At 48.3% G+C, this 19,282-nt stretch overlaps 1 protein-coding gene across 1 annotated transcript in view; it reads right to left on the reverse strand.

The window, feature by feature from the left end:
* Positions 1-19,282, reverse strand: part of LOC146182970 (hemicentin-2-like) — a 43,892-nt gene that overhangs the window by 6,798 nt on the left and 17,812 nt on the right. Inside the window, exons 6-8 of the mRNA XM_084608313.1 lie at positions 17,730-17,811; positions 16,773-16,939; positions 14,822-14,936 (exon numbers count right to left, since the gene is read on the reverse strand). Coding sequence (XP_084464439.1) covers positions 14,822-14,936; positions 16,773-16,939; positions 17,730-17,811 — 364 coding nt within the window. The remainder of the gene's footprint in view (positions 1-14,821; positions 14,937-16,772; positions 16,940-17,729; positions 17,812-19,282) is intronic.

A 19,282-nucleotide genomic window follows, 5' to 3' on the forward strand; every position in this document is an offset into this window, starting at 1 on the left:
AAGGACAACTGGAACACACAACAAACAACACTCTTTCAGCTCACTCTGTAACCGAACCCATTCCTCAAAACATTTAATGCCACGCGTTGTAGTTGGGTCCCAAATAGAGCCTTTCATATGTCACATGCATAGGTGAAAGCCTTTTACTTTGCATTCTCTGCATTTAACTTTTCCCCACTCTTTTTCCCCAAAAAGTGCAAGTTGACTCCCGCATCCAGACTGCAAAGTTAGCAACGCGCATTGATGCCATACGGTAGCATACCAACAAAAAATATTAAGCGCGATACGGCCTTTTGGAGCAGGGAGATGGAGGGCGTCTATCATATTTTTTCAACGCTTTCAGTTGCGTTACTCATTTTAACAATGACTTTGCCTTTTTCAGAGAAAAAAGGTCAGAAGCGTGTAATACACCACGTAGCACCACTGGTTACATTCACTCTAAATTCCCCTTTTAAAGGCCTTCATAACGGTGTCCTCCTTCACATTACTTCTTTTTTTCTAGTCAGCGCGTAATGTCGCACTTGCCATTCCACTCAGTAACAGGTATTCAGAGTCTTTTGGCGTTTTGAAACTGTGAGGCGGATGCGTGACTGGGCCGAGAAGCGAGAAGGGCACAAGATATAAACGACCAAGACAAAATACTGCCAGAGAGAAACTGCCAGCGGTTCTCGCTTGTGAAAAGAGAGTGAAATGCGCATACACAAAAAGAGGCGATGCGGCGGCGCGTGTCGTCTAACACGCTCCCGCGCAAGGGTTTCTCGTGGGTATCAGGCTGATGCTGTTGTGCCCAGAGTATACGGACGTACACAAGCCCGGTCCAACGTTAAAATGGAATGGAGTCTAATAATTCGTTCTACAAGAAGATCACACTTGCCAGTCAGTGACTCTGCAACACCAATGCGCGCCTTTTCGCGTCTTTACACAGTCATTCATTTTGCCCCTCCGCCCCTTTCTCCCTCTAACTGCACAGCTGCCCCCCCTTCCCCCCTTGAGTACTGTACTCGGTGCGCAGCGTCCGCACCCCCATCGCGATGCTACTGCATCGTATAGCATAACATCGCGTACCACACGCACAATAGCGACGATGCGAACATCTTTGTGCTCTCACCCCTGGATTACACAACTCGCCTAGCCTGCAACCATGCACAGGGCGGACAGGGCGAAGATGAGCCGTATCGGTCGTCAGACTCCAACGCGAGAGAATTTGAGACCTCCGCCGTTCTCGCTGGTCGAAGTGACTGTTCACTTATTGTGCCCGAACAAGTACAAGTTACTCTCCGGCATCCTAGAAAAAGACTGTACAAATATTTCGGTATAGTACAAAATGACGTTTGCTTTGCTGCCTTGCTCGCGGACAATTCCTCAATAACTGAATGGTACTACACAACCCCCCCCCCCCCCCGCACACACACTATTTCACAGGTTGTTTCACCGTTCATGAAATCTGGACCAAAGATTTAAATAAAAGTGGAACGTTGCGGCTGTTATGACGTATTCCGAGCATTTTTTGTTTCATGTTCAATAATTAGGATGAATTATGCAAAATCATTATTATTTGTTTGGGTCTAGTGCCCTTGTTTTAGACGAGGTTCAGATGGAACCGATTTTGCTTTTTCTACTAACGTAGAAACCCCGTCATAAATACACAGCCTACTGCAAAGGGGCATGGAGTGTGTGCGGAATGTGGATGAAGGGATTCCTTGCTTCGGTCAGAAATTCCGGCCTGAGCGGCGGCCGTGTGCACCTTGCACCACACGTGAGCGTCCAAGAAGTGCGTCATGTATTGCATCGCGTAGCATGTAACCCGACAACGCCGCCTGCAGCGCACATCCGCCACCGGCGAGTCGGCGCGGCGGCGACTGGCACCGGGATGTCAGTGTTTGCCTTCCTTTATTTCTGATGCTTTCGTTTTGAATCGGCCCAGTGCGCAGCAAATATACAGCGTCAATGTTTTGATGCCAGAGAGTGCGATCACGGGACTCACGACTGCGTCGAACAGCAATGCGTAGTGCGTCGTCAACGAGAGCGGACGCTCGACGAAGAAATGTGAGAAGGTGCGTGATGAAGAAAGGGTGAATATGTAACCAGTTAAGTTTTTCTATACAACTTTTGTACCTTTCGTTTTTTTTTCTAACAGGAGGGTGAGGGGCACGGTGTCGCGCTGACTGCGCGATAGTAATTGAGGCTTTCGCGTCATTCGCTCATGTCACCACTGGAGACCAGCATGCATAGATATAAAGTGTAGCCACCATCGGCACGCGCTCCGAAGGAGGGCGCGCGGCGCGAGCGCCAAAGCAGTCACGGGCGCTGCCAAATAATAGATGGAAGCTCTTTTCCGGCAGTGCTCACTCAGCACCAAGAAACTGTAGTGGTCGAGAAGTTTCCCTGCGTGTTTAGGCACAAATGAAGGAAACAAGGAAAGGTGCGGAGAGTGCTTAGTGCCTGACCTCAAGCAGTGCCTTCCTTACGATTCTTTTCGGCCATTTTTTTTGTGATTTGAGACTTTTACAAGTCGTTTCATGAAACTTAAGGCGACAGACATATATCCCCTACTAGCAGTGAAAACCAGTGGCGTCCGGCGTGTAAACAGTGGTCCCGAATTATCACCGTGACGCCATCGGGACAGTCAAGTGGTCAGAGTAGTTCATTAGAACGTTGTGTGTGGTGCATTTAAACAGCGACGTTGCCTTGCATAGGTATTGCGCAGTACTCTTCAGCCTTGCTTTTTGCCTCCAACGATAGCGTTAAGAATTTATGTGATTGAATTAATGTGGATTGAGTTAGATTACTGTTCAATAGGTGTGTATTCTTGTAGATACGTTGAATTAGGGTATTTGCGTTTAAATTAGGGTTATTTTTTGATTATGTATTAACGTAGATAACAGTAAATAAAAGGTAGATTGAGGTACAGTAATAGTGAAATAGGATAGATTAATTTGGAGTATGGTGAATAATTAGGGTATTATGGAGGAAAAGTGCATTACGTTGGATTAGCTTGCGGTAGGGTGGACTGACTTTGGTTGCAGTGCATTCTGATGGACTGCGGTGCAAAGCAGATAATTACCTGGGGTTTGGGTAGATAATAAGGGGGTCTGGGATTGGGTTCTGTTGGAACAGATCTACTCAACGATTAATCTATCATCACATCTCATCAGTAGTTCCAAGTTTGCCAAAATTACTTTCCTTGCCTTCATGCACGATCCTTGAAAACCTCTTCTGATGACTGCCTTGCCGGATTACAAAATATAATTCAATTACTGCCCGGCAATGCCAAGTGAATGGAGTGGTTAAGTATGTGACATTCAGGTCTCGACTAAAAGGGTAAGAAATGTTTGTGCCGTTTGTGTCACAGAGTCGAAACTCGTGCACACCGCTACCAAGGAAATGCACCTGCGCAAAAACAGACCAAAAATTCATCCTGCTTAGGTCTGTTTATTGGCAGGATTCGATCAGCACTCAATGCTACAGCAGACGACATCTAGCACAAGTTTGCTTCGCCGAAAGAAATGCTCGTTTTACACCGTAAACCCCCTGTCTAGTCTGATCTACCCTACTCTAACTTAATCCATTCTTGATCCATTACAATCTGCCCCTCAATTACCACCCAAATCCATCGTAGCACATGCTTTCACCACAAATAAGCAGATTGTACTCGTAGCAAATGGTAATCTATACCGACACCCTTAATCCATGTTTTTTCAATGAAATAAGCCTTTATGTATGTATGTATGTATGTATGTATGTATGTATGTATGTATGTATGTATGTATGTATGTATGTATGTATGTATGTATGTATGTATGTATGTATGTATGTATGTATGTATGTATGTATGTATGTATGTATGTATGTATGTATGTATGTATGTATGTATGTATGTATGTATGTATGTATGTATGTATGTATGTATGTATGTATGTATGTATGTATGTATGTATGTATGTATGTATGTATGTATGTATAACTTTATTAAGGAGCCGGCAAACGACGGGTTAAAGCGTCGTGACGCTGGCCAAGTGTCAACCCGGGGTTATGCCCTACTCTGCACTTCCTCATTTGGCCCGTTTGTGGTGGGTTGTGAGGCTTGTACCTTTCCAGCGCACCTCGGGCCTGCTGGATGGCCCATAGTTGAAGGTCCTTGTCTGTATTTTGCAGAGCACTTTGAAATTCCGGCGGATATTTCCTGGCTGCAGCTTCGGTCGGGAAGCTGGCACAGTCCCACATGATGTGCCATTGGTCCGCCGGACCCACTTGACATACACTACACATACCACTCGTGTGGGTGGAGGACGTGTAGCACTGCCGGGGCTAGGAGTGACCCGGTTTGCATTTGCCTTAGGATGACCGCCTCCTCCCGACTAAATGCAAGGTGAGGCGGCGGCACTGTCTGTCGAGCTAGGCTGTAAAAATTAGTCACTTCTTCGTAACTGGTCATTCGGTCTTTTGTTTCGAACCACCACTCGGAATGGTCCTTCTAGGGGGCGCGGAAGGTAAGCGCTCGCGCTGCCGAATGGGCCGTCTCGTTGTGATTCGGTGAGGATGCACAATCTCCCGCGTGCGCCAGGAACCACTTGATGCGGATAGTATTGCCGTGGTCTTGGAGCTGGAGCTTACTGATGATGGCGGCCGCCGGCGCGCAGACTCGCTCCTTGGCAAAGTTGCGCACAGCGTTCCTCGAGTAGCTGAGCACGGTGCGACACTTGGCCTCCGAGATCGCCAGAGCGATGTCAACCTCCTCGGCGTCTGTGGCGTTAGTGCATCGCACGCTCGCTGCCGTTGTCTTGATGCCGGTAGCCGCCGCAACGGCCACTGCCACGAATCCTTCTCGCTTGCATTCCGCTGCGTCCACGAACCGGGCGTGCGGGTCCTGGGCATGCGCGTTGCTCGACAAGGACTTTGGCCCGCGCCTGCCACCGTTCTTGGTTGTACTCGGGGTGCATGTTTTTCGGGATGGGCTCCACGTGGATGCGGGTGCATGTTTTTCGTGATGGGCTCCACGTGGATGCGGGTCCACGCCTCATCGCTGATCTCGCACGATTGTGACTGGGAGCTCGGGGATTGTAACCCAGGGACGTCAGTATACTGCGGCTGTCTTGGTGGTAGAGAGGCGCTCTATTTGCGCAGTGAGCTGCGCCTCGGCTATTTCTTCTAAGGTGTTATGGACACCGAGCTGCAGGAGCCGAGCCGTACTCGTGGTCCCTATTAATCCCAATCCCAGCGCTGTCTTGTAAACCCGCCTGATCAGCGTGTTATCTTTGTCCGATCAGTGACCTGCCAGTTGAGGTAGGCCGCAACGTAGTCGATGTGACTAATCACGAACGACTGGATGAGGCGCAGAAGGCTGTCTTCACGCATGCCTGCCTGTCGTGTCGAGACTCGGTGTAGGAGCCGAATAGCATCCATTGCCTTGGTGGTAATCTCGTTGATGGTCTCGTCGTTGCGGCCATTCTTGTTTAGTAGCAGGCCCAGGACTCTGATCTTAGGAATTTCGGGAATGCGCTTCCCCGATGCAGTCATGATTCTTATGTGATCGCACTCCCGAGGGGGAGCGCGTTTCCGTCCCGGTTGTAATGGTGTGAGGACGAACAGCTCGGATTTGGCGGGCGAGCACACCAGGCCTGTGCCGTCAAGGTGCTGGTTGATGGCAGTAACAGCCTCTTGGAGCTGCTGCTCAATGCTGGCGGCGGTGCCGCCTGCCGTCCACAGGGTAATGGCGTCGGCGTAGATCGTATGCCGGACGCCGGTCCCTTCTACTGCCCTCGCTACCCCGATCAAGACAAGGTTGAAGAGCAACGGCGAGATGGCTGAACCTTGCGGGGTACCCGTGCTGCCGAGCTTCTATTCGGGGAACTTAAGGTCTCTGGCGGGCCGTTCCACGGTGCGATTGGTCAAGAAGTCTTCGATGTAATTGTAGCTCGCTACCCCCATGTTGAGTCTCAATACTTGTGCTAATATGGCTGAGTGTTTGACTTTGTCGAATGCACTTTGTAAATCAAGTCCCAGAATTACTTTGCTGTCTTGTGTCTTGTTGTCGATTATTTTTTGTTTGAATTGTAGCATGCCGTCTTGTGTGCTGAGTGTGCGCCTGAAGCCAATCATTGTATACCGATATAGGTCTTCGTTTCCAGGTACTCCTGCCACCGGTTGGCAACCACGTGCTCTAGCACATTGCCCACGCAGGACGTGAGCGAGATTGGACGCAAGTTGCCGATGTCCGACGGCTTGCCCAGTTTCGGGATTAGGATTGTCCTTGCCATTTTCCACTGTCGGGGCAGCTTGCCCGAACGCCAGCTTCGTTGTAGTAGCGGGTTAGGGCCTCGATCGATGCATAGTCGAGGTTTCGTAGCATCTTGTTGGTAATAAGATTGAGGCCGGCTGCCGAGCGGGTGTTGAGCTCGTGCAGCGCTACCCGTACCTCTGACACGGTAATGTCTCGGTCGAGTCACGCGTTGCGCAGCCCCCCGTATGGCGGGTGGGTTTCCGTTGGCGTGTTGCAGATACTTGCATTCCAGGTTCTTGACAACGACGTCTTTTCCTTGCTGTTGTGTGGTGGTGTGTATGAGGCAGTCCAGGCGATCGCGCTGGTGTGACTTGGTCCTAGTTTCGTTTAGGAGGTGCCGAAATAGATTCCATGTGCAACCACGCTGTAGTTGCCCGTCAGCTCGGTTGCAGACGTCGTTCCAATGCTGACGGCACAAGACCGTGAAATGATGTTGAATGGCCCTGTTTAAGTCGGCCACCTTCTTTCTCAATTTGCGATTCAGCCGTTGCCGCTTCCAGCACGCCTCTATCGAACGTTTGGCCTCGATCAGATGTGCCAGACGGCTGTCCATAGCTATGATGTCCTCGTCCGTTTCAATGGTCTTGGTGGCCGAGTGCACTGCATCGTGGAGCTCTGCCGACTAGGTTTCGATGTCTGTGATGTCTTGCGCTGTGGTTGGCCTTCCTTTACGGAAACCGTCCCAGTCCGTCCACTCGTGTGTAATGGTGTTGCCCCGGAATTGATTGGGAATCGTAATTTCGAGGATTTAGTGGTCACTGCCCAGGTCAACGCCGGTGTTGCGCCATGTTACTTTGCTGTTGTGGTCGTTCTTGATGAATGTAAGGTCTGGTGCGGTGTCTCGTGGTACGAAATTGCCGATTCGGGTAGGATGATTGGGATCCGTTCAAGGCACAGTCGTGGTCCAGGGTATCCTGTAGTAGGCCCCGTCACTTTGCCGTGTCTTTCACGTAACCCCACGCTCGATGGGAGGAGTTTAAGTCTCCTCGGCTGTGTGTAGTAGGGTCTTGAATTTCTGTGTTTGGTGCTTGGGGTTACTGTAGATGTTAGCGATCAACAGGCTATCTTTCCGTTGTTTGCTTGGGATGATTTCGGTGAAGGTGTATTCCACCCTGCTGCGGCCGTGTCTTAGCTGATGTTCAACGAACGTGTGCCCTTTGCGGATGAATGTGCAGACGCCTCGTCCCTCCTCTGGGCTAACGTGAGCGCGATACTCAGCGAGGGTTGGGTTCTCCGTCACCGTTTCTTGCAGCAGAATGATGTCAGGTTTCTTGGTTACCGTGGTGATGTGTTGTTGCAGATTTAATGAAAACCAGCCTTCATTCAAATTTATTGCCTCTTAATGCAATCCAAAGTATTGGGCTTTTTACACCAAATGCATCAACCTTTTTAATGGACCAGCGCGACCATGCCACTGTTCAGTTAATGACACGCCGTTTTTTTAATCGCTTTTTGTGGCCGCCGGATGGCGCTGGCGCTATTGGAATATGAGGCTTTCATATAGAAACGCAAAGTTCCTGAAAAAACTTACACCAATCATTAGTGGCAAAAAAGGGGCTCGAAAAGAAATGTGCGCAGCGCATTTGTGTGCAGCGCTGACAGAAGTTAAGCGGGCTTAGCAAGTTTTCTTGTTTCGCTTTTCATGCCGGAACGCGCATGAAACGTTCTGAGCCACAGAAGTTTCTTCACGCAGAGATGGCAGCAGCAGTGCGCAGCCGCTACGCTTTATTAGGGACTTTGTCTAGCGCTACTGCTTACCGCTACCGTCTACCGGTACTACGCGAGCGTCAGTACGCATACGAAGATCACACTGCGGGCGACAGATGGTGCGACGTTGCCGTCAAATGCCGGCCGACTTGGCACGAAGGGGCTAATCAGCGCGTGTGCCGCGCAGTAGCCGTAGGCTGGGCGATAACGCTTAACTAAAGGTCTATTTATAAGCGTCCGTGAGCGCGCTGCCACTCGCGCGCTTCGGAGAGCTCAGAGAAGACAGTTGGGCTAGGTGGTGCGTTTTTGTAAATGACTGCGACATTGAAACTAGCGTGGAAAAAGACAAGGGACAGCGACAGTAAGGTACCGACGGGACAGTACACTAGACTTAAATTGATGTTTATTCCACACGTAAAGGAAATTTACACTTGACATCAGCGCACGCTTAGCAAACTCTTTTTGCCCCCCCCCCTCCGCCCCCCGACACAAACGCATTTCTTTAGGAAAGAAGCAAGTTATCATAAAAAAACAAAAACAAAAATTAAAACCAACATTGACCTACGTGTTTTTTGACAAATAGTTAATCTCTTTTTTCGTGAGGGTTATTGATGGGGTGCTCACGCACTTGTCCCCTGCCTTATCAATGCAAAAAGCCTAAAATATTTCCCTTTAAAACTGCCTGTGGAACCGCTTCAGCACTCTCATGTGGCGAAAAAGTGAAACGCATTTTCCCTCTTCTTTGCTCCTTCTTTTTTTATTTTGCATTTGCGGCAAGGTGCCGCCAAATAGCCGCCGGCCATCAGAGCTGCGAGTTGTCCGGTGTTTACGCAGTCTTTCATTCAGGCACTGGCCTGTTTGTACAATTTAGGACTTGCCACAAGTCAATGGGATTGAGATAAACAACCCCCATGGTGCAATTCACAAACCGCGTGGCGTGTTTAGTTCCGCAGGTGTTTCCCTGGTGAGCATTATTCCCCATGCAGCACGTCCTTGACAGCTTTTGTGGGGCTGAAAAAGCGACTTTAGCGCACCCTTTTTGAGGCGATGGGACAGGTTGTGCATGTAAGGCACATGCACCGGACGTCCCCGCGGCCGTCATTGATGCAGCCTGATGTCTTGCGTCCCGGTCGGAGCTCTTTAATTAGGCTCTCAGCGACGGACGCGAGTATGCTGTCAGGGAAGCCAGCGCTACGCAGGCGGAGAACCCGCTGCTGAACACTCACATTCACTTTGTGCTCACAGGACTTCTGAAGACCGGCTTTTAGGCAGTGCAGAGCTATTCCTCTCCTGACGGTTTTTGAATGGGCCTAATTATTGCTAAGAAATGGCTTTTTTGATCGAGGGAAGCATGTCCAACAGAGTGAACTTCGATTAAAGCTAATGCTGAGGTCAGGGTAACGCAAGCAACCCTCATTAGGAACCTCACGAGTAAAACTTAAACTCTTTCCACATTCTCGAAAAACCTCTAAAAACGCTCTGCACAATGCCGTCCCTTCTATCAGGAGTCACGTACTTCAACATATCTAAAAATCTTAGCGCCGAAAATTCTGTCTAGGCGCGAAGAAATTTCTTTGTCAATACACGCTAAAAAAGTCGCTTAAAACCGGTGCAATGCGCGAGCCAATACATATGCCTAGCCCCGCCGGGGTGGCGCAGTAGTTACGGCGCTCGACTACTGTGCCCAAGGAGGTGGGATCGAATCCCGGCCTCGGCGGCCGCTTTTCGATGGAGGCGAAAAGCAAGGCGCCCGTGTGCGGTGCGATGTCAGTGCACGTTACAGAACCCCAGGGGGCCGAAATTTCCGGAGTCCTCCACTATGGCGTCTCTCATAGCCTGAGTTGCTTTGGGAGGTTAAACCCCACAAACCAAAACCAACCAATACATATGCCTTGCCTCTGTAAGTGGGAGGCATTGTCAAACTCAACAAGGGTTGAATAAAGGAAAATGCTAAGTAATTCTGAAAAGTCATCTACAGAAATCCCAGATGAATTTTGAAAGTTGACTGCACCTTGCGTCTCAATTCGCTCTCAGACAGGAGTACAGAGATCTGTTTGTGGTATGGAGTAAAGATCCACCACGTCAATGGAAAAAGCATAAAACCTATCACAGGTTCTTTGATGTCTCGATAGAAAGTCTATGACCTGATTGGAGTTCCGAATTAGAAACGGATCATCCGGCAACAAGAAGTTGAGACGACTTTGCAGGAACTTGGAAAGCTCCCCCTGCCAGCAGTTGTTTTCAGTTACTACTGCTCTAAGAGGTATAACTTCCTTATGGGTATTGGCAGGAAAACAAAAACAAGCTCAGCCTATCTTTTTCTGCACCCATAATACGTTTTCTGAGGCTTCAAGGTTCATTTCTGCTCAGACGGAGTCTTCTTTTTCTCAACTCGGACGAAGTCGAGCGTGCTGTCTTGTTGGTACGTTATTGTCGTGTCGCTTCGGGGAGCCTGTCAAAGGTGGTTCGGCGCACTGCATTGTTGCAAGCGCCCCCGCGAAGACACCAGGGACCAATACAGACAACTTAAAGACATCGTGACTACGTCTGCCTTCCTCCCTCGAGAGAAAGGGACCCTTTCTCCCTAACCTTCATATTCTAGAAACCAAGTGATTAGAGGTGTACGGCACTACTCGGCCTCCCATCCGCACCGCATCCCTTTGCGGTGAGCTGTATATTTATTGCGGAGGCTCCTACATGAACGTTTTTCCCGCATCTGAAGCAAACTTGCGATATCTGAAAAATACCCAATGAGAGCAGCCTTTCGTAACCGTATTGCAGCACTGTCAAACGCATTTTGAATCAACGAAGCGTGCACGCTCGCCGTCTCGAAATGAGCGGCTGACGCCGCTGTCAGGATAGTGTCGAAGATGCGTCAGAGTATTTTGCCATAACACGGAAAGCACGAGTCACGATTAGCGATGAGCGATGGGCAGGCCGGCGACCATGCCGCCGAAAGCCAACTTGGACGGAGCTTTTGTGGAGCTTACAAAAAAAAGTAATAATAAAGGCACAGAAAACATTGAAGCCGCCAAATTCAAGCAACGTCGATACAAGGTCTATTTTTCTCATGGTGCAGCATTTTTCTGATGGTTCAGCCAGTCGCAGACCTCGGCGCAGTCAGAGCACATGTTTAGTTCGTACAAACGTTGTTGTGAGCAGTGTGATATTATAACGCACGAGCGCCGTCGTGTGATATTTTTTGATACTTCGCGGAGTTTCTTCAAATTCCGAAAAAAAAAATAACGGACGCATTGGATGTACTTGGTATTAAAAAAGACGATTAGGTTATATCTGAATCCTCTCCGCAAATTGATGGAGGCAACTTGGCCGCCAACTGAAAATAAAGAATATGCAGAATTCAGCTTAAGGAATTTAGCGGGATGCAAAAATACTCTTAGGAGCGCTGCATGATGGCAAACGATGTGCCATTGGTTTCACCAAGCTTCGCTGTACCGCTTTTTGTGTACGTGGTGACACGCGCGTGTATGTGTGTGCGTGTGTGTGTGGGAGGGGGGTGTAGTCATACGTCACACACCTGGCTTTGTGACCAGGAGGACGGCGACATTGCTATGGTTATAATATGACCCTTATGTTGCAAAATCAACATTACACCATTTTTCGGCCCGTACCGCAGTCGGTGGCCGAAGTGACGACTGACCTTGAACAGCCACGAAGAAGACGAAGACGAAGAAGACAAATGGGACCATGAAGACGAAGAGGAAGAAGAAGACGAAGGAGAAGACAAGGAAGAAGAACGTTCGGTCACCTGCAGCTAATGCTTTCGCTCCACATTCGGTTCAGCAGTGTTGAACCATTCCCATTTTTTTTTATCGCTGGCCAGTCGAACAGTGGCATTCTATGCAAGAACACGAAGGGACGGTTTCATGTCAGAGCGCTCCACATGCTTTCATGTCAGAGCGCTCCACATGCGCATTGAAGGACGTCGGAGCGCAAAGCGCCTCCTAAGGAATTATTTAGAATAATCTGGCCTCGCAGTCACCTGAGAGAACTGGAAATGCGTGCTGCAGTGGCTCAGTGATTATGGCCTCAGCCTTCTATAGGCGAAGGTCGCCCGTTGGTTTCTGCGGCCAAGGCGGCTGCATTTGAACTGCGGCGGAACGAATAACAGATGTAGGAAGGGATTTCAGTTCCCCGTATCGGCGAGAGAAATGCGGAGTGCCGTCCAATAATAACCACTGTGGCAGGCCTTATTAACGAGGCTTCCATATCCGCGTGTTGTATTTCTGGACTCCGAGGGCTATTTTCGGCCGCGATTTATAACGCTTTACTTTCGGGTACTGAGTGGGTTGTTGAGTCAAAAAGGTTTTACGCGACAGATTACTGTGCCTTTTTACTAAAGCCATCGCTGTACCCAAGTGTTTTTTTTTTGTTCAAAGAAGAAAAATCTTATCATCGTTCTAAACGTTCCGGAAAAACTACACACCAAATTTTCTATCATAGTATGAAGCAGCCGTTGATTGTGCAGAGTTTAGGGTGGTGTCATACCCTCTATTTTCCAATTTGAAATCCATCTCGTAGCGAAGTTGGAAGCTATAGTGCGACAGAATCTACAGCGCATGCGCCTCCATCTCTACGACGTTAATTGCAAGGTTTGTGTCAACCCAGAAATGAAACAGATAGTGCTCCATCTTTTCCACAAGAACCAGCTTCGACAGAAAATGTTTAAAAAAATTCAAGCTAGAAAAGGCGGCGTTAATAGCGCTATCGCGTCTACTCTTAAGATGTAGCTCCAGCGCCCACCTATTATTTCAGATATTTCGGCATAATTTGTGCCAAAATAATTATTATTTTCTATTGCAATAACATTATATATTAAACATGCAACAAAGGAGATAGAACATTAGGAAGATTTTACGATCACATTTCGTTATTGTTATAACGCCATAGTCTTAAAGGCCCCGATCTCGAAAAAATCAGGCATCGCGTTTTCGGCGTTGGTAATTTGAACGAAAAATCGCGGCTATGGCTCTGGTACGTGATTGTGACATGCCTGTGCACTCCCTGCTATTCGGGTTCAAAGGCGTCACGAGACGACTTCACACTGCCGAGAAAGCAGACGCTGCCAATTGAAAGTTTGAGTGCTGGGAGAGTGAGAACGGAATCCAACTTTCCAGGGCCCTTGGCTCTGGGCACGTTGCCCTATAGGGGCAACGTGTCTTACGCCAATTTCCGGTGGTCTTTCATATAACGTGGTATTTTACGACTCTGTGATAATAAGTGTGCGCGGGACGTTAGGGGCACAAGTGAAACACTAAGTTGGCGAGAAGTCGCAAGGGGTGGCAGCAAACCATTAACGTTGTCCCGTCATATCTTCGATGGCATGAGCTTAAGAGTGCCCAAATTATTTTGTTTATTACAGCTATCGCATTTCGTTCATTAGCATTTCCTTTTGTCCCCTGCTGTGTCGTTACAGGCCTTCTTGTCTGCACCAGACATTTCTGGCTTTATATTGCGCGAACGCACTTATTACTGAAAAATTATAGGGGACACTTTAAAGTCCGCCTTTAAGGGCATGACGCGATGGGCATGATGTCTGCAGCCCACATATCAAGCCTTAGTTTACCCAAGACGCGCACGAACGTGCCTGCGTGGCCTAGGGGTAATGCGAATTCAAGGGTCCTGGCAGGATGTCTCTTATACCACCCTTCCATATGAAAGGAGAAGCCGAGTTGGCAGCTCGCGGCAAACGCAACGTTAGGCAATCCTACGTACAGGTGCGGACAATATTAAACGGGTGCGCTTTTTGTTTCAAATTAAAATCACGCCTCCTGCACTGGAGACAACAAAACAATATTTGTCCAAGTGAAAAGGCACTAGCGACTGCTGTCGGTTTGTAGATACCACGACAGCCAGTTTAAATTATGCAGCGCATGAAAAATTTTAGAAGAAAATGGCGTGCTCCGTTTACTTCTGTCCGCACCGGTCCAGTAAGTGCTGGACCATGTCAGCTGTCAGCTACCACCTGCCAGCGCCATGCTAGAGAGTTTTCGCCCACAGCTCCAACGCCGACACCGGTCTTTAGTAGTATGGAGATTTCAACGTTATCGCGTTAAAAAATTCGTTCAACAGCGAAGCGCAGGTGCTACCTCACTCAAGATAGCAGTGGAGCATGCATGATGCACTAAAATGGGAGCCATTTGGCGGCCCGATGTCATGAGAAGCCCGGTAACTGAATTGGATCTGGCCTCTAATTTCTAAATATAGAGCGCTTTTCTAAATTAGCACGCAGCCGCAGCATCCATAACAAAAGGCACAACGCGTGTTAAAAAAGGATTTCTACGAAATACACACGAGCCTGGATGAAGTTTCAAAATGCCTCTGTGCCCCTCCTGGTAGAAACCGGGGTCGGAACGCATTTTTATCACCTCCTGTTATTGGAACAATCGGCTGATATCAGGTTTGCTGAAAAGCGAAGGACCCTTTGTATATAACCCAACGTTTCTTTAACGCCTAAACACCAGTCAGCAAATCACGATGTTGCTATTACCTTTTGCCGAAGGCAACCATCATCAACGTGTCTGGTCTGCTCGACTATAGTCATAAAGGGAACCAAGAAATCACCAGCACATTATCAGGCCCTTCTTCCTGGCATGGGGTTAAATTTATATATGCTTGTGGAGCCTGTATGAGTTTTTAATGCCAATTTAATTTAGGCTTATTTAAAGCGGGTGATGTTCAGCTGCTGCGTTTTGTTTTATCATATCTTTCTCCAAAGTATTACGCTCGCACTGAGATAAATGAGGGTGCCAAGTCCCGTTTACTTGTACGCTCTTTCGACGCGTTTTAGGGGCATTCATGTCCAGTGCTTACCGTATACCTCGAGGATGTAATCGATCGAAGCGCGTCCCACCGCGTTCACCGCCTCGCAAGTGTAGATGCCGGCGCTCGAAGGAAGAGCTGGCCGAAGCGTCACCAAGCGGCCGCCCTGTGAGGGACAGTAACAACTCATCAGCATTAGATGTGAGAAAGCGGGCGATACAATATGTACGATCGATAGCTGTACCGAAGAAAACTGAAAATCTTAAATGCAGTAGCCGTCTGTTCGCCCACGTGGCTGCGCCATTCTTTTTAATTATTTTTAATAATAGAAGGATTATGTAAAAGTGCTGCGCATAACCAGTAAATAGCAGATGTATTAACGGCTTCTTGCATTGCCATTTGCCAACAGCCACTCACGGTGTGAAGGCTATTTGTGGACCAGTGGAACAAATCATGCCGTCCGCGCTGTATACATTTCCATTTCAGCCTCCGTTGTAAGCTTCGTATGCTCGATTCTCTATGCTTGCTTTGCTCACAGCCTTCGCGCAAACTACGGACACTCATAGGCTTTTCACTATCGAAAGAGTGCATTCAGTACTTCCACGATATCGATGGAAAATTCACTTTGCTGAAAAAACACAGGAATCAGACAGAGGCTGAGGAGCAGTACGAGCCACTGCTGTGTAGCTACGGGCCAGAGAAAATGACTCTCTGCGGAAACTAAAAACCCGCAACCGATTTGAAGCTGCGAGATCACTGGAGGGAAGTGTCAGCTCCTCATCTTGCGCTTACAAAACACACCCATGATGAAAGCACCTAAACGTATTTTCAGGTACGAAAATATTAGCTTAATAAAACAAAGCTACAAAATACAGAGCTCTGTAAGCGTCGCGAAGTCGAAGCGCAGTTTGAAAGCGGGCGCGCCACGAAGGAATCGCCTGCGCGAAACAGTAAAGGATTGGAAAGCGATGGACTAAACATATCTGGTGTCTTGCGGAGCCTTGCGCGCCCAACGTGTCGTCCTCTACACATCACTCGGAAGCAGCTGGGAATTTCTCCGCGCCCGACCAATGATGTGCCTGTCTCGACGGGGTGGAAAAAAAAACGCTTGTGGTGTGAATGCTTTGTGTGCATGCGTGCCTATTTTGTGCGCCCTATACATAAAATATGCGTATAGTGTTGGCAAGCAGCTTGCTTTTGAGTCGATCTTTATCGTCAGCTTCTGCCCTGCCCCCAGGAAAAGCTCAAAAAACCGCTGATTTGTGAAAGAACGGCGACAGTTTTCGCGACGGTCACACTCTGACCGTGCTGTCGTCGGTCACTCACAGTGCCCGATAAATAATTTGAGGCTTATTCTTTTACCTGCCTTTACAAAATAAAGCCTCTTTTAGTTTGAGCTTTACATGGCTTTCAAAACTTTTTTTCAAGACTGTGCCCGTGTCGTATTAGAGTTAAATCCCTTTGTATACGTCGCCCCCTGTATAAAGTTAGCTGTGTTTGTATGGCGGAGACAAGAAGGCCTAAGACGACGCAGTCTATAGTTTGCAGCTGGCGAAGACTGCTCACGAAGCGACTACTCGTCTATTGCCACTTTTTAACCGGATTACGGTTGAGCATGTAACGCAAGCAGTGGGTTTCTCCTATGAGACTTCAACCGCTGCCCCCACACGTCCCGAGAGTATCACGGAGTACGCTCACCAACAAATGCACATAGTATTTGCAACGCTGTCAGGAAGCGAAATAAATCTTGAACAAATAAATTGCGTTAACAGAAACGGAAGGGGAATCATGTTGGTTAATACATTGAGGAAAAGTAATGTGTGCCCGTTTAGCCTCTTTCATTATTAGAGAATACTGAGCTTCGACCTCACGAGTATTATGTGGAAAGCACAAGGGAGACGACCGCCTGAATATATGGATTCCTTGAACATCGATGTAACAGCGTTCCTAGCTCTTCCGGAAAGGAGAAAAAAATCAGCGCTGGGGCGGCAACAGGACAGACCTGGAAGAAGAGCAGTTTTGGGTCCGACTCGAGTAGGGGCACACCATCGTGGAACCAGCTGAGTTCGGGAGGCGGAGATCCCGAAGCGGGGCAGGCCAGAGTCACCGGCTGGTGAAGCCACGCTGTCTGATGGCGCTCCTGGCTCGAGGAGTCAATGTAGGGTGGCTCTGCGGGAGAATACACGAAACTTTGAGACATGCCAACTCCAAATTTTTCTTGGCGTCTGCCCGCAAACGAAATATAGCGTTTGCCGCAGACGGCTTGACATCATAAAGCCAAGCAGCTTCCAAGTCGAGCTTCCAAGTCGATGAAGCTACCGTCATGGGGAAACATGCAACGGCCAGAGTAAAAAAGGAAACCGTTACAAGGCCGCACGTTTTGGCGCAAGCAAGGTTCACCATCGCTACACGTAACACAGTTACAGCCCATTAAATAACTAGGAGATAAATGTCCCTGCTATTTAGCAGCATCATGCCGAAAAGTCGGCTCTTGCCCTTCGTATACTTGATGAGACAGTAGAAGGTATGATATTGAGCACTCTCAATTTAACGCAACACTGTTAAGTCATTTAGCGCTCCATCCGTCGCCACACTCTCCCCTCTGAGGGGCGCAAACCGTATTTCAGAATCTGACAATCATGATACCAATTCAACAAACTCGTGCGGTGGTTGACGCTCCGTACCCTAGAGCGCCGATGGATTATTGCCCGCTGATGTCCCCATTTTTCCGCAGAAACTACATTAAATTTTATACTAACATCGACTCCATCAACAGATATCTTGAGTGCCTAGTGTCACCAGTCACTTCGAACTGCCAAACGCTTAGGCAGGATGTGGAAAACATACCATAGCGAGCACGTTTCATCTCTCCAGGGGACACAGTACTACCTTGCTTTCTTCGCGCTAATCGACTAAGTCGGCGAACATTCAATTGAACGATGCCTTCGTCTATTCTTACCTTGCACCTCCACTTCGAACTCCTTAGAAGCCGATCCAACGCTGTTGGTACCAATGCACACGAACCGTCCTGCATCTGAAACCTGTGAACATGCAGTGTAGGTGTAAGTGTTCGGTTTTTCCGAACGTTTCACAAGTGCGCAACGTATGCTCGGTTTTCTTGGGATGCAAATACACTATTATTTCTATTTTGACAAGGAGTACAAAGGAGGATCCGGTTGCAACGGTTTTTAGAATACTAGCTTCTTTATACCCAGTGAGAATACCGCACAGTATCCCTGTAGGTTCATTGCATATAGCCAGCAGAAAACAATATGAGACTCCTCTTGCGCCACTGTTTTCAGGCAGCATCTACAAATTAACTCACTCACTACCGGCCGCCTCAGAGGTACTATGGATGAGCCCGTTATATGATAAGGTAATCAGCTAGGTGTCAGTTTCTTCTTGTGGGACGCCATGACGCCTTTTAGCGCTAATGCTTATTTGCGCATTTCCTATACAATTTGTAACCTATTTCAGAGGAACAATAACAGAAGCTCGTGCTACACAATTGGGGTTTCAGTTTCAACTTACCTACGGTAAAAAATGCAAGATTTATTAGCCAATCCTCATGAAAGTCGAACCTAATAGCGTTTCACTTTCAACTCATGTACGTTAATCGATATGACTTTCAAAGCAAACAGAGCGTTCACTGCAGCGCGACTGAAATTTGATTTCTGAATTTGTTCTGTGTCTTAAAATGTTCCCTTATTACCGAATACATGCACGCAATATTTTTCTAATGCCCGAGCCTATTCACACCGGATAGTAATTCACCATATCAATGAGTAAAATGCTACTTTCGTAATATCAACTTCACCTCTAACATTCTCTTTGAGTCTTGTAACAAAGCAAAGTCAATCACCTCTATGTATTGAACCACGCGGGATGTATTTTGCCCATCTGTTAGTGTTACGATTGTTGTCATGATCAGAAAGGGACCAGAGATATTTAAGTGCTGGGCTGCTGCACTTTACGAAGCACAGCTCGCATTTATTAGCCCCGGCTATGAATACCATCGCACTTTTATGAAATGATATTGTTACGTACTCAGTACGTAACTGGGGTGTTTATTTGTCGTCTAAAGCGCTGCGAGTCCCCCAAGGAATACTAGCTAACACCACTGTGGCTTCTGTTTCTTCTTCTTCTCTCCAGCCTCTTCTTTCTTTCCTGAAGCCCCGCAGCACGTGACACTCCCCCCTCCCCCCTTGCAGACGAAGCCCCAGGGCAAGCAGTCTAAGGAAGGCGCCGGGGATGGAACCTTTTTAGCCGAGCCACATGCACCACCTGGGTCCGGCGTGAGCATCGGCCACTCTCGGTGCGGCGTGAAATTACATAATTCACGTCACTCAGGCGCTCCAAAACGACAAAAGGGCTGCTATAGCGAAAGAGCAGATTCTGGGCTAAACCACGTTTGCGCAGCGGTGTCCATAGCAACACTAGATCACCGGGAACATTAGAGACATGTGGGCCTCGGCTGTCATAACGCTCCTTCGAACGTTCCTTTGAGTCCAG

Source organism: Amblyomma maculatum, chromosome 7 (assembly GCF_055883805.1).
Source record: "Amblyomma maculatum isolate TAMU_Amacu chromosome 7, ASM5588380v1, whole genome shotgun sequence".
In the NCBI taxonomy this organism is placed as follows: Eukaryota; Metazoa; Arthropoda; class Arachnida; order Ixodida; family Ixodidae; genus Amblyomma; species Amblyomma maculatum.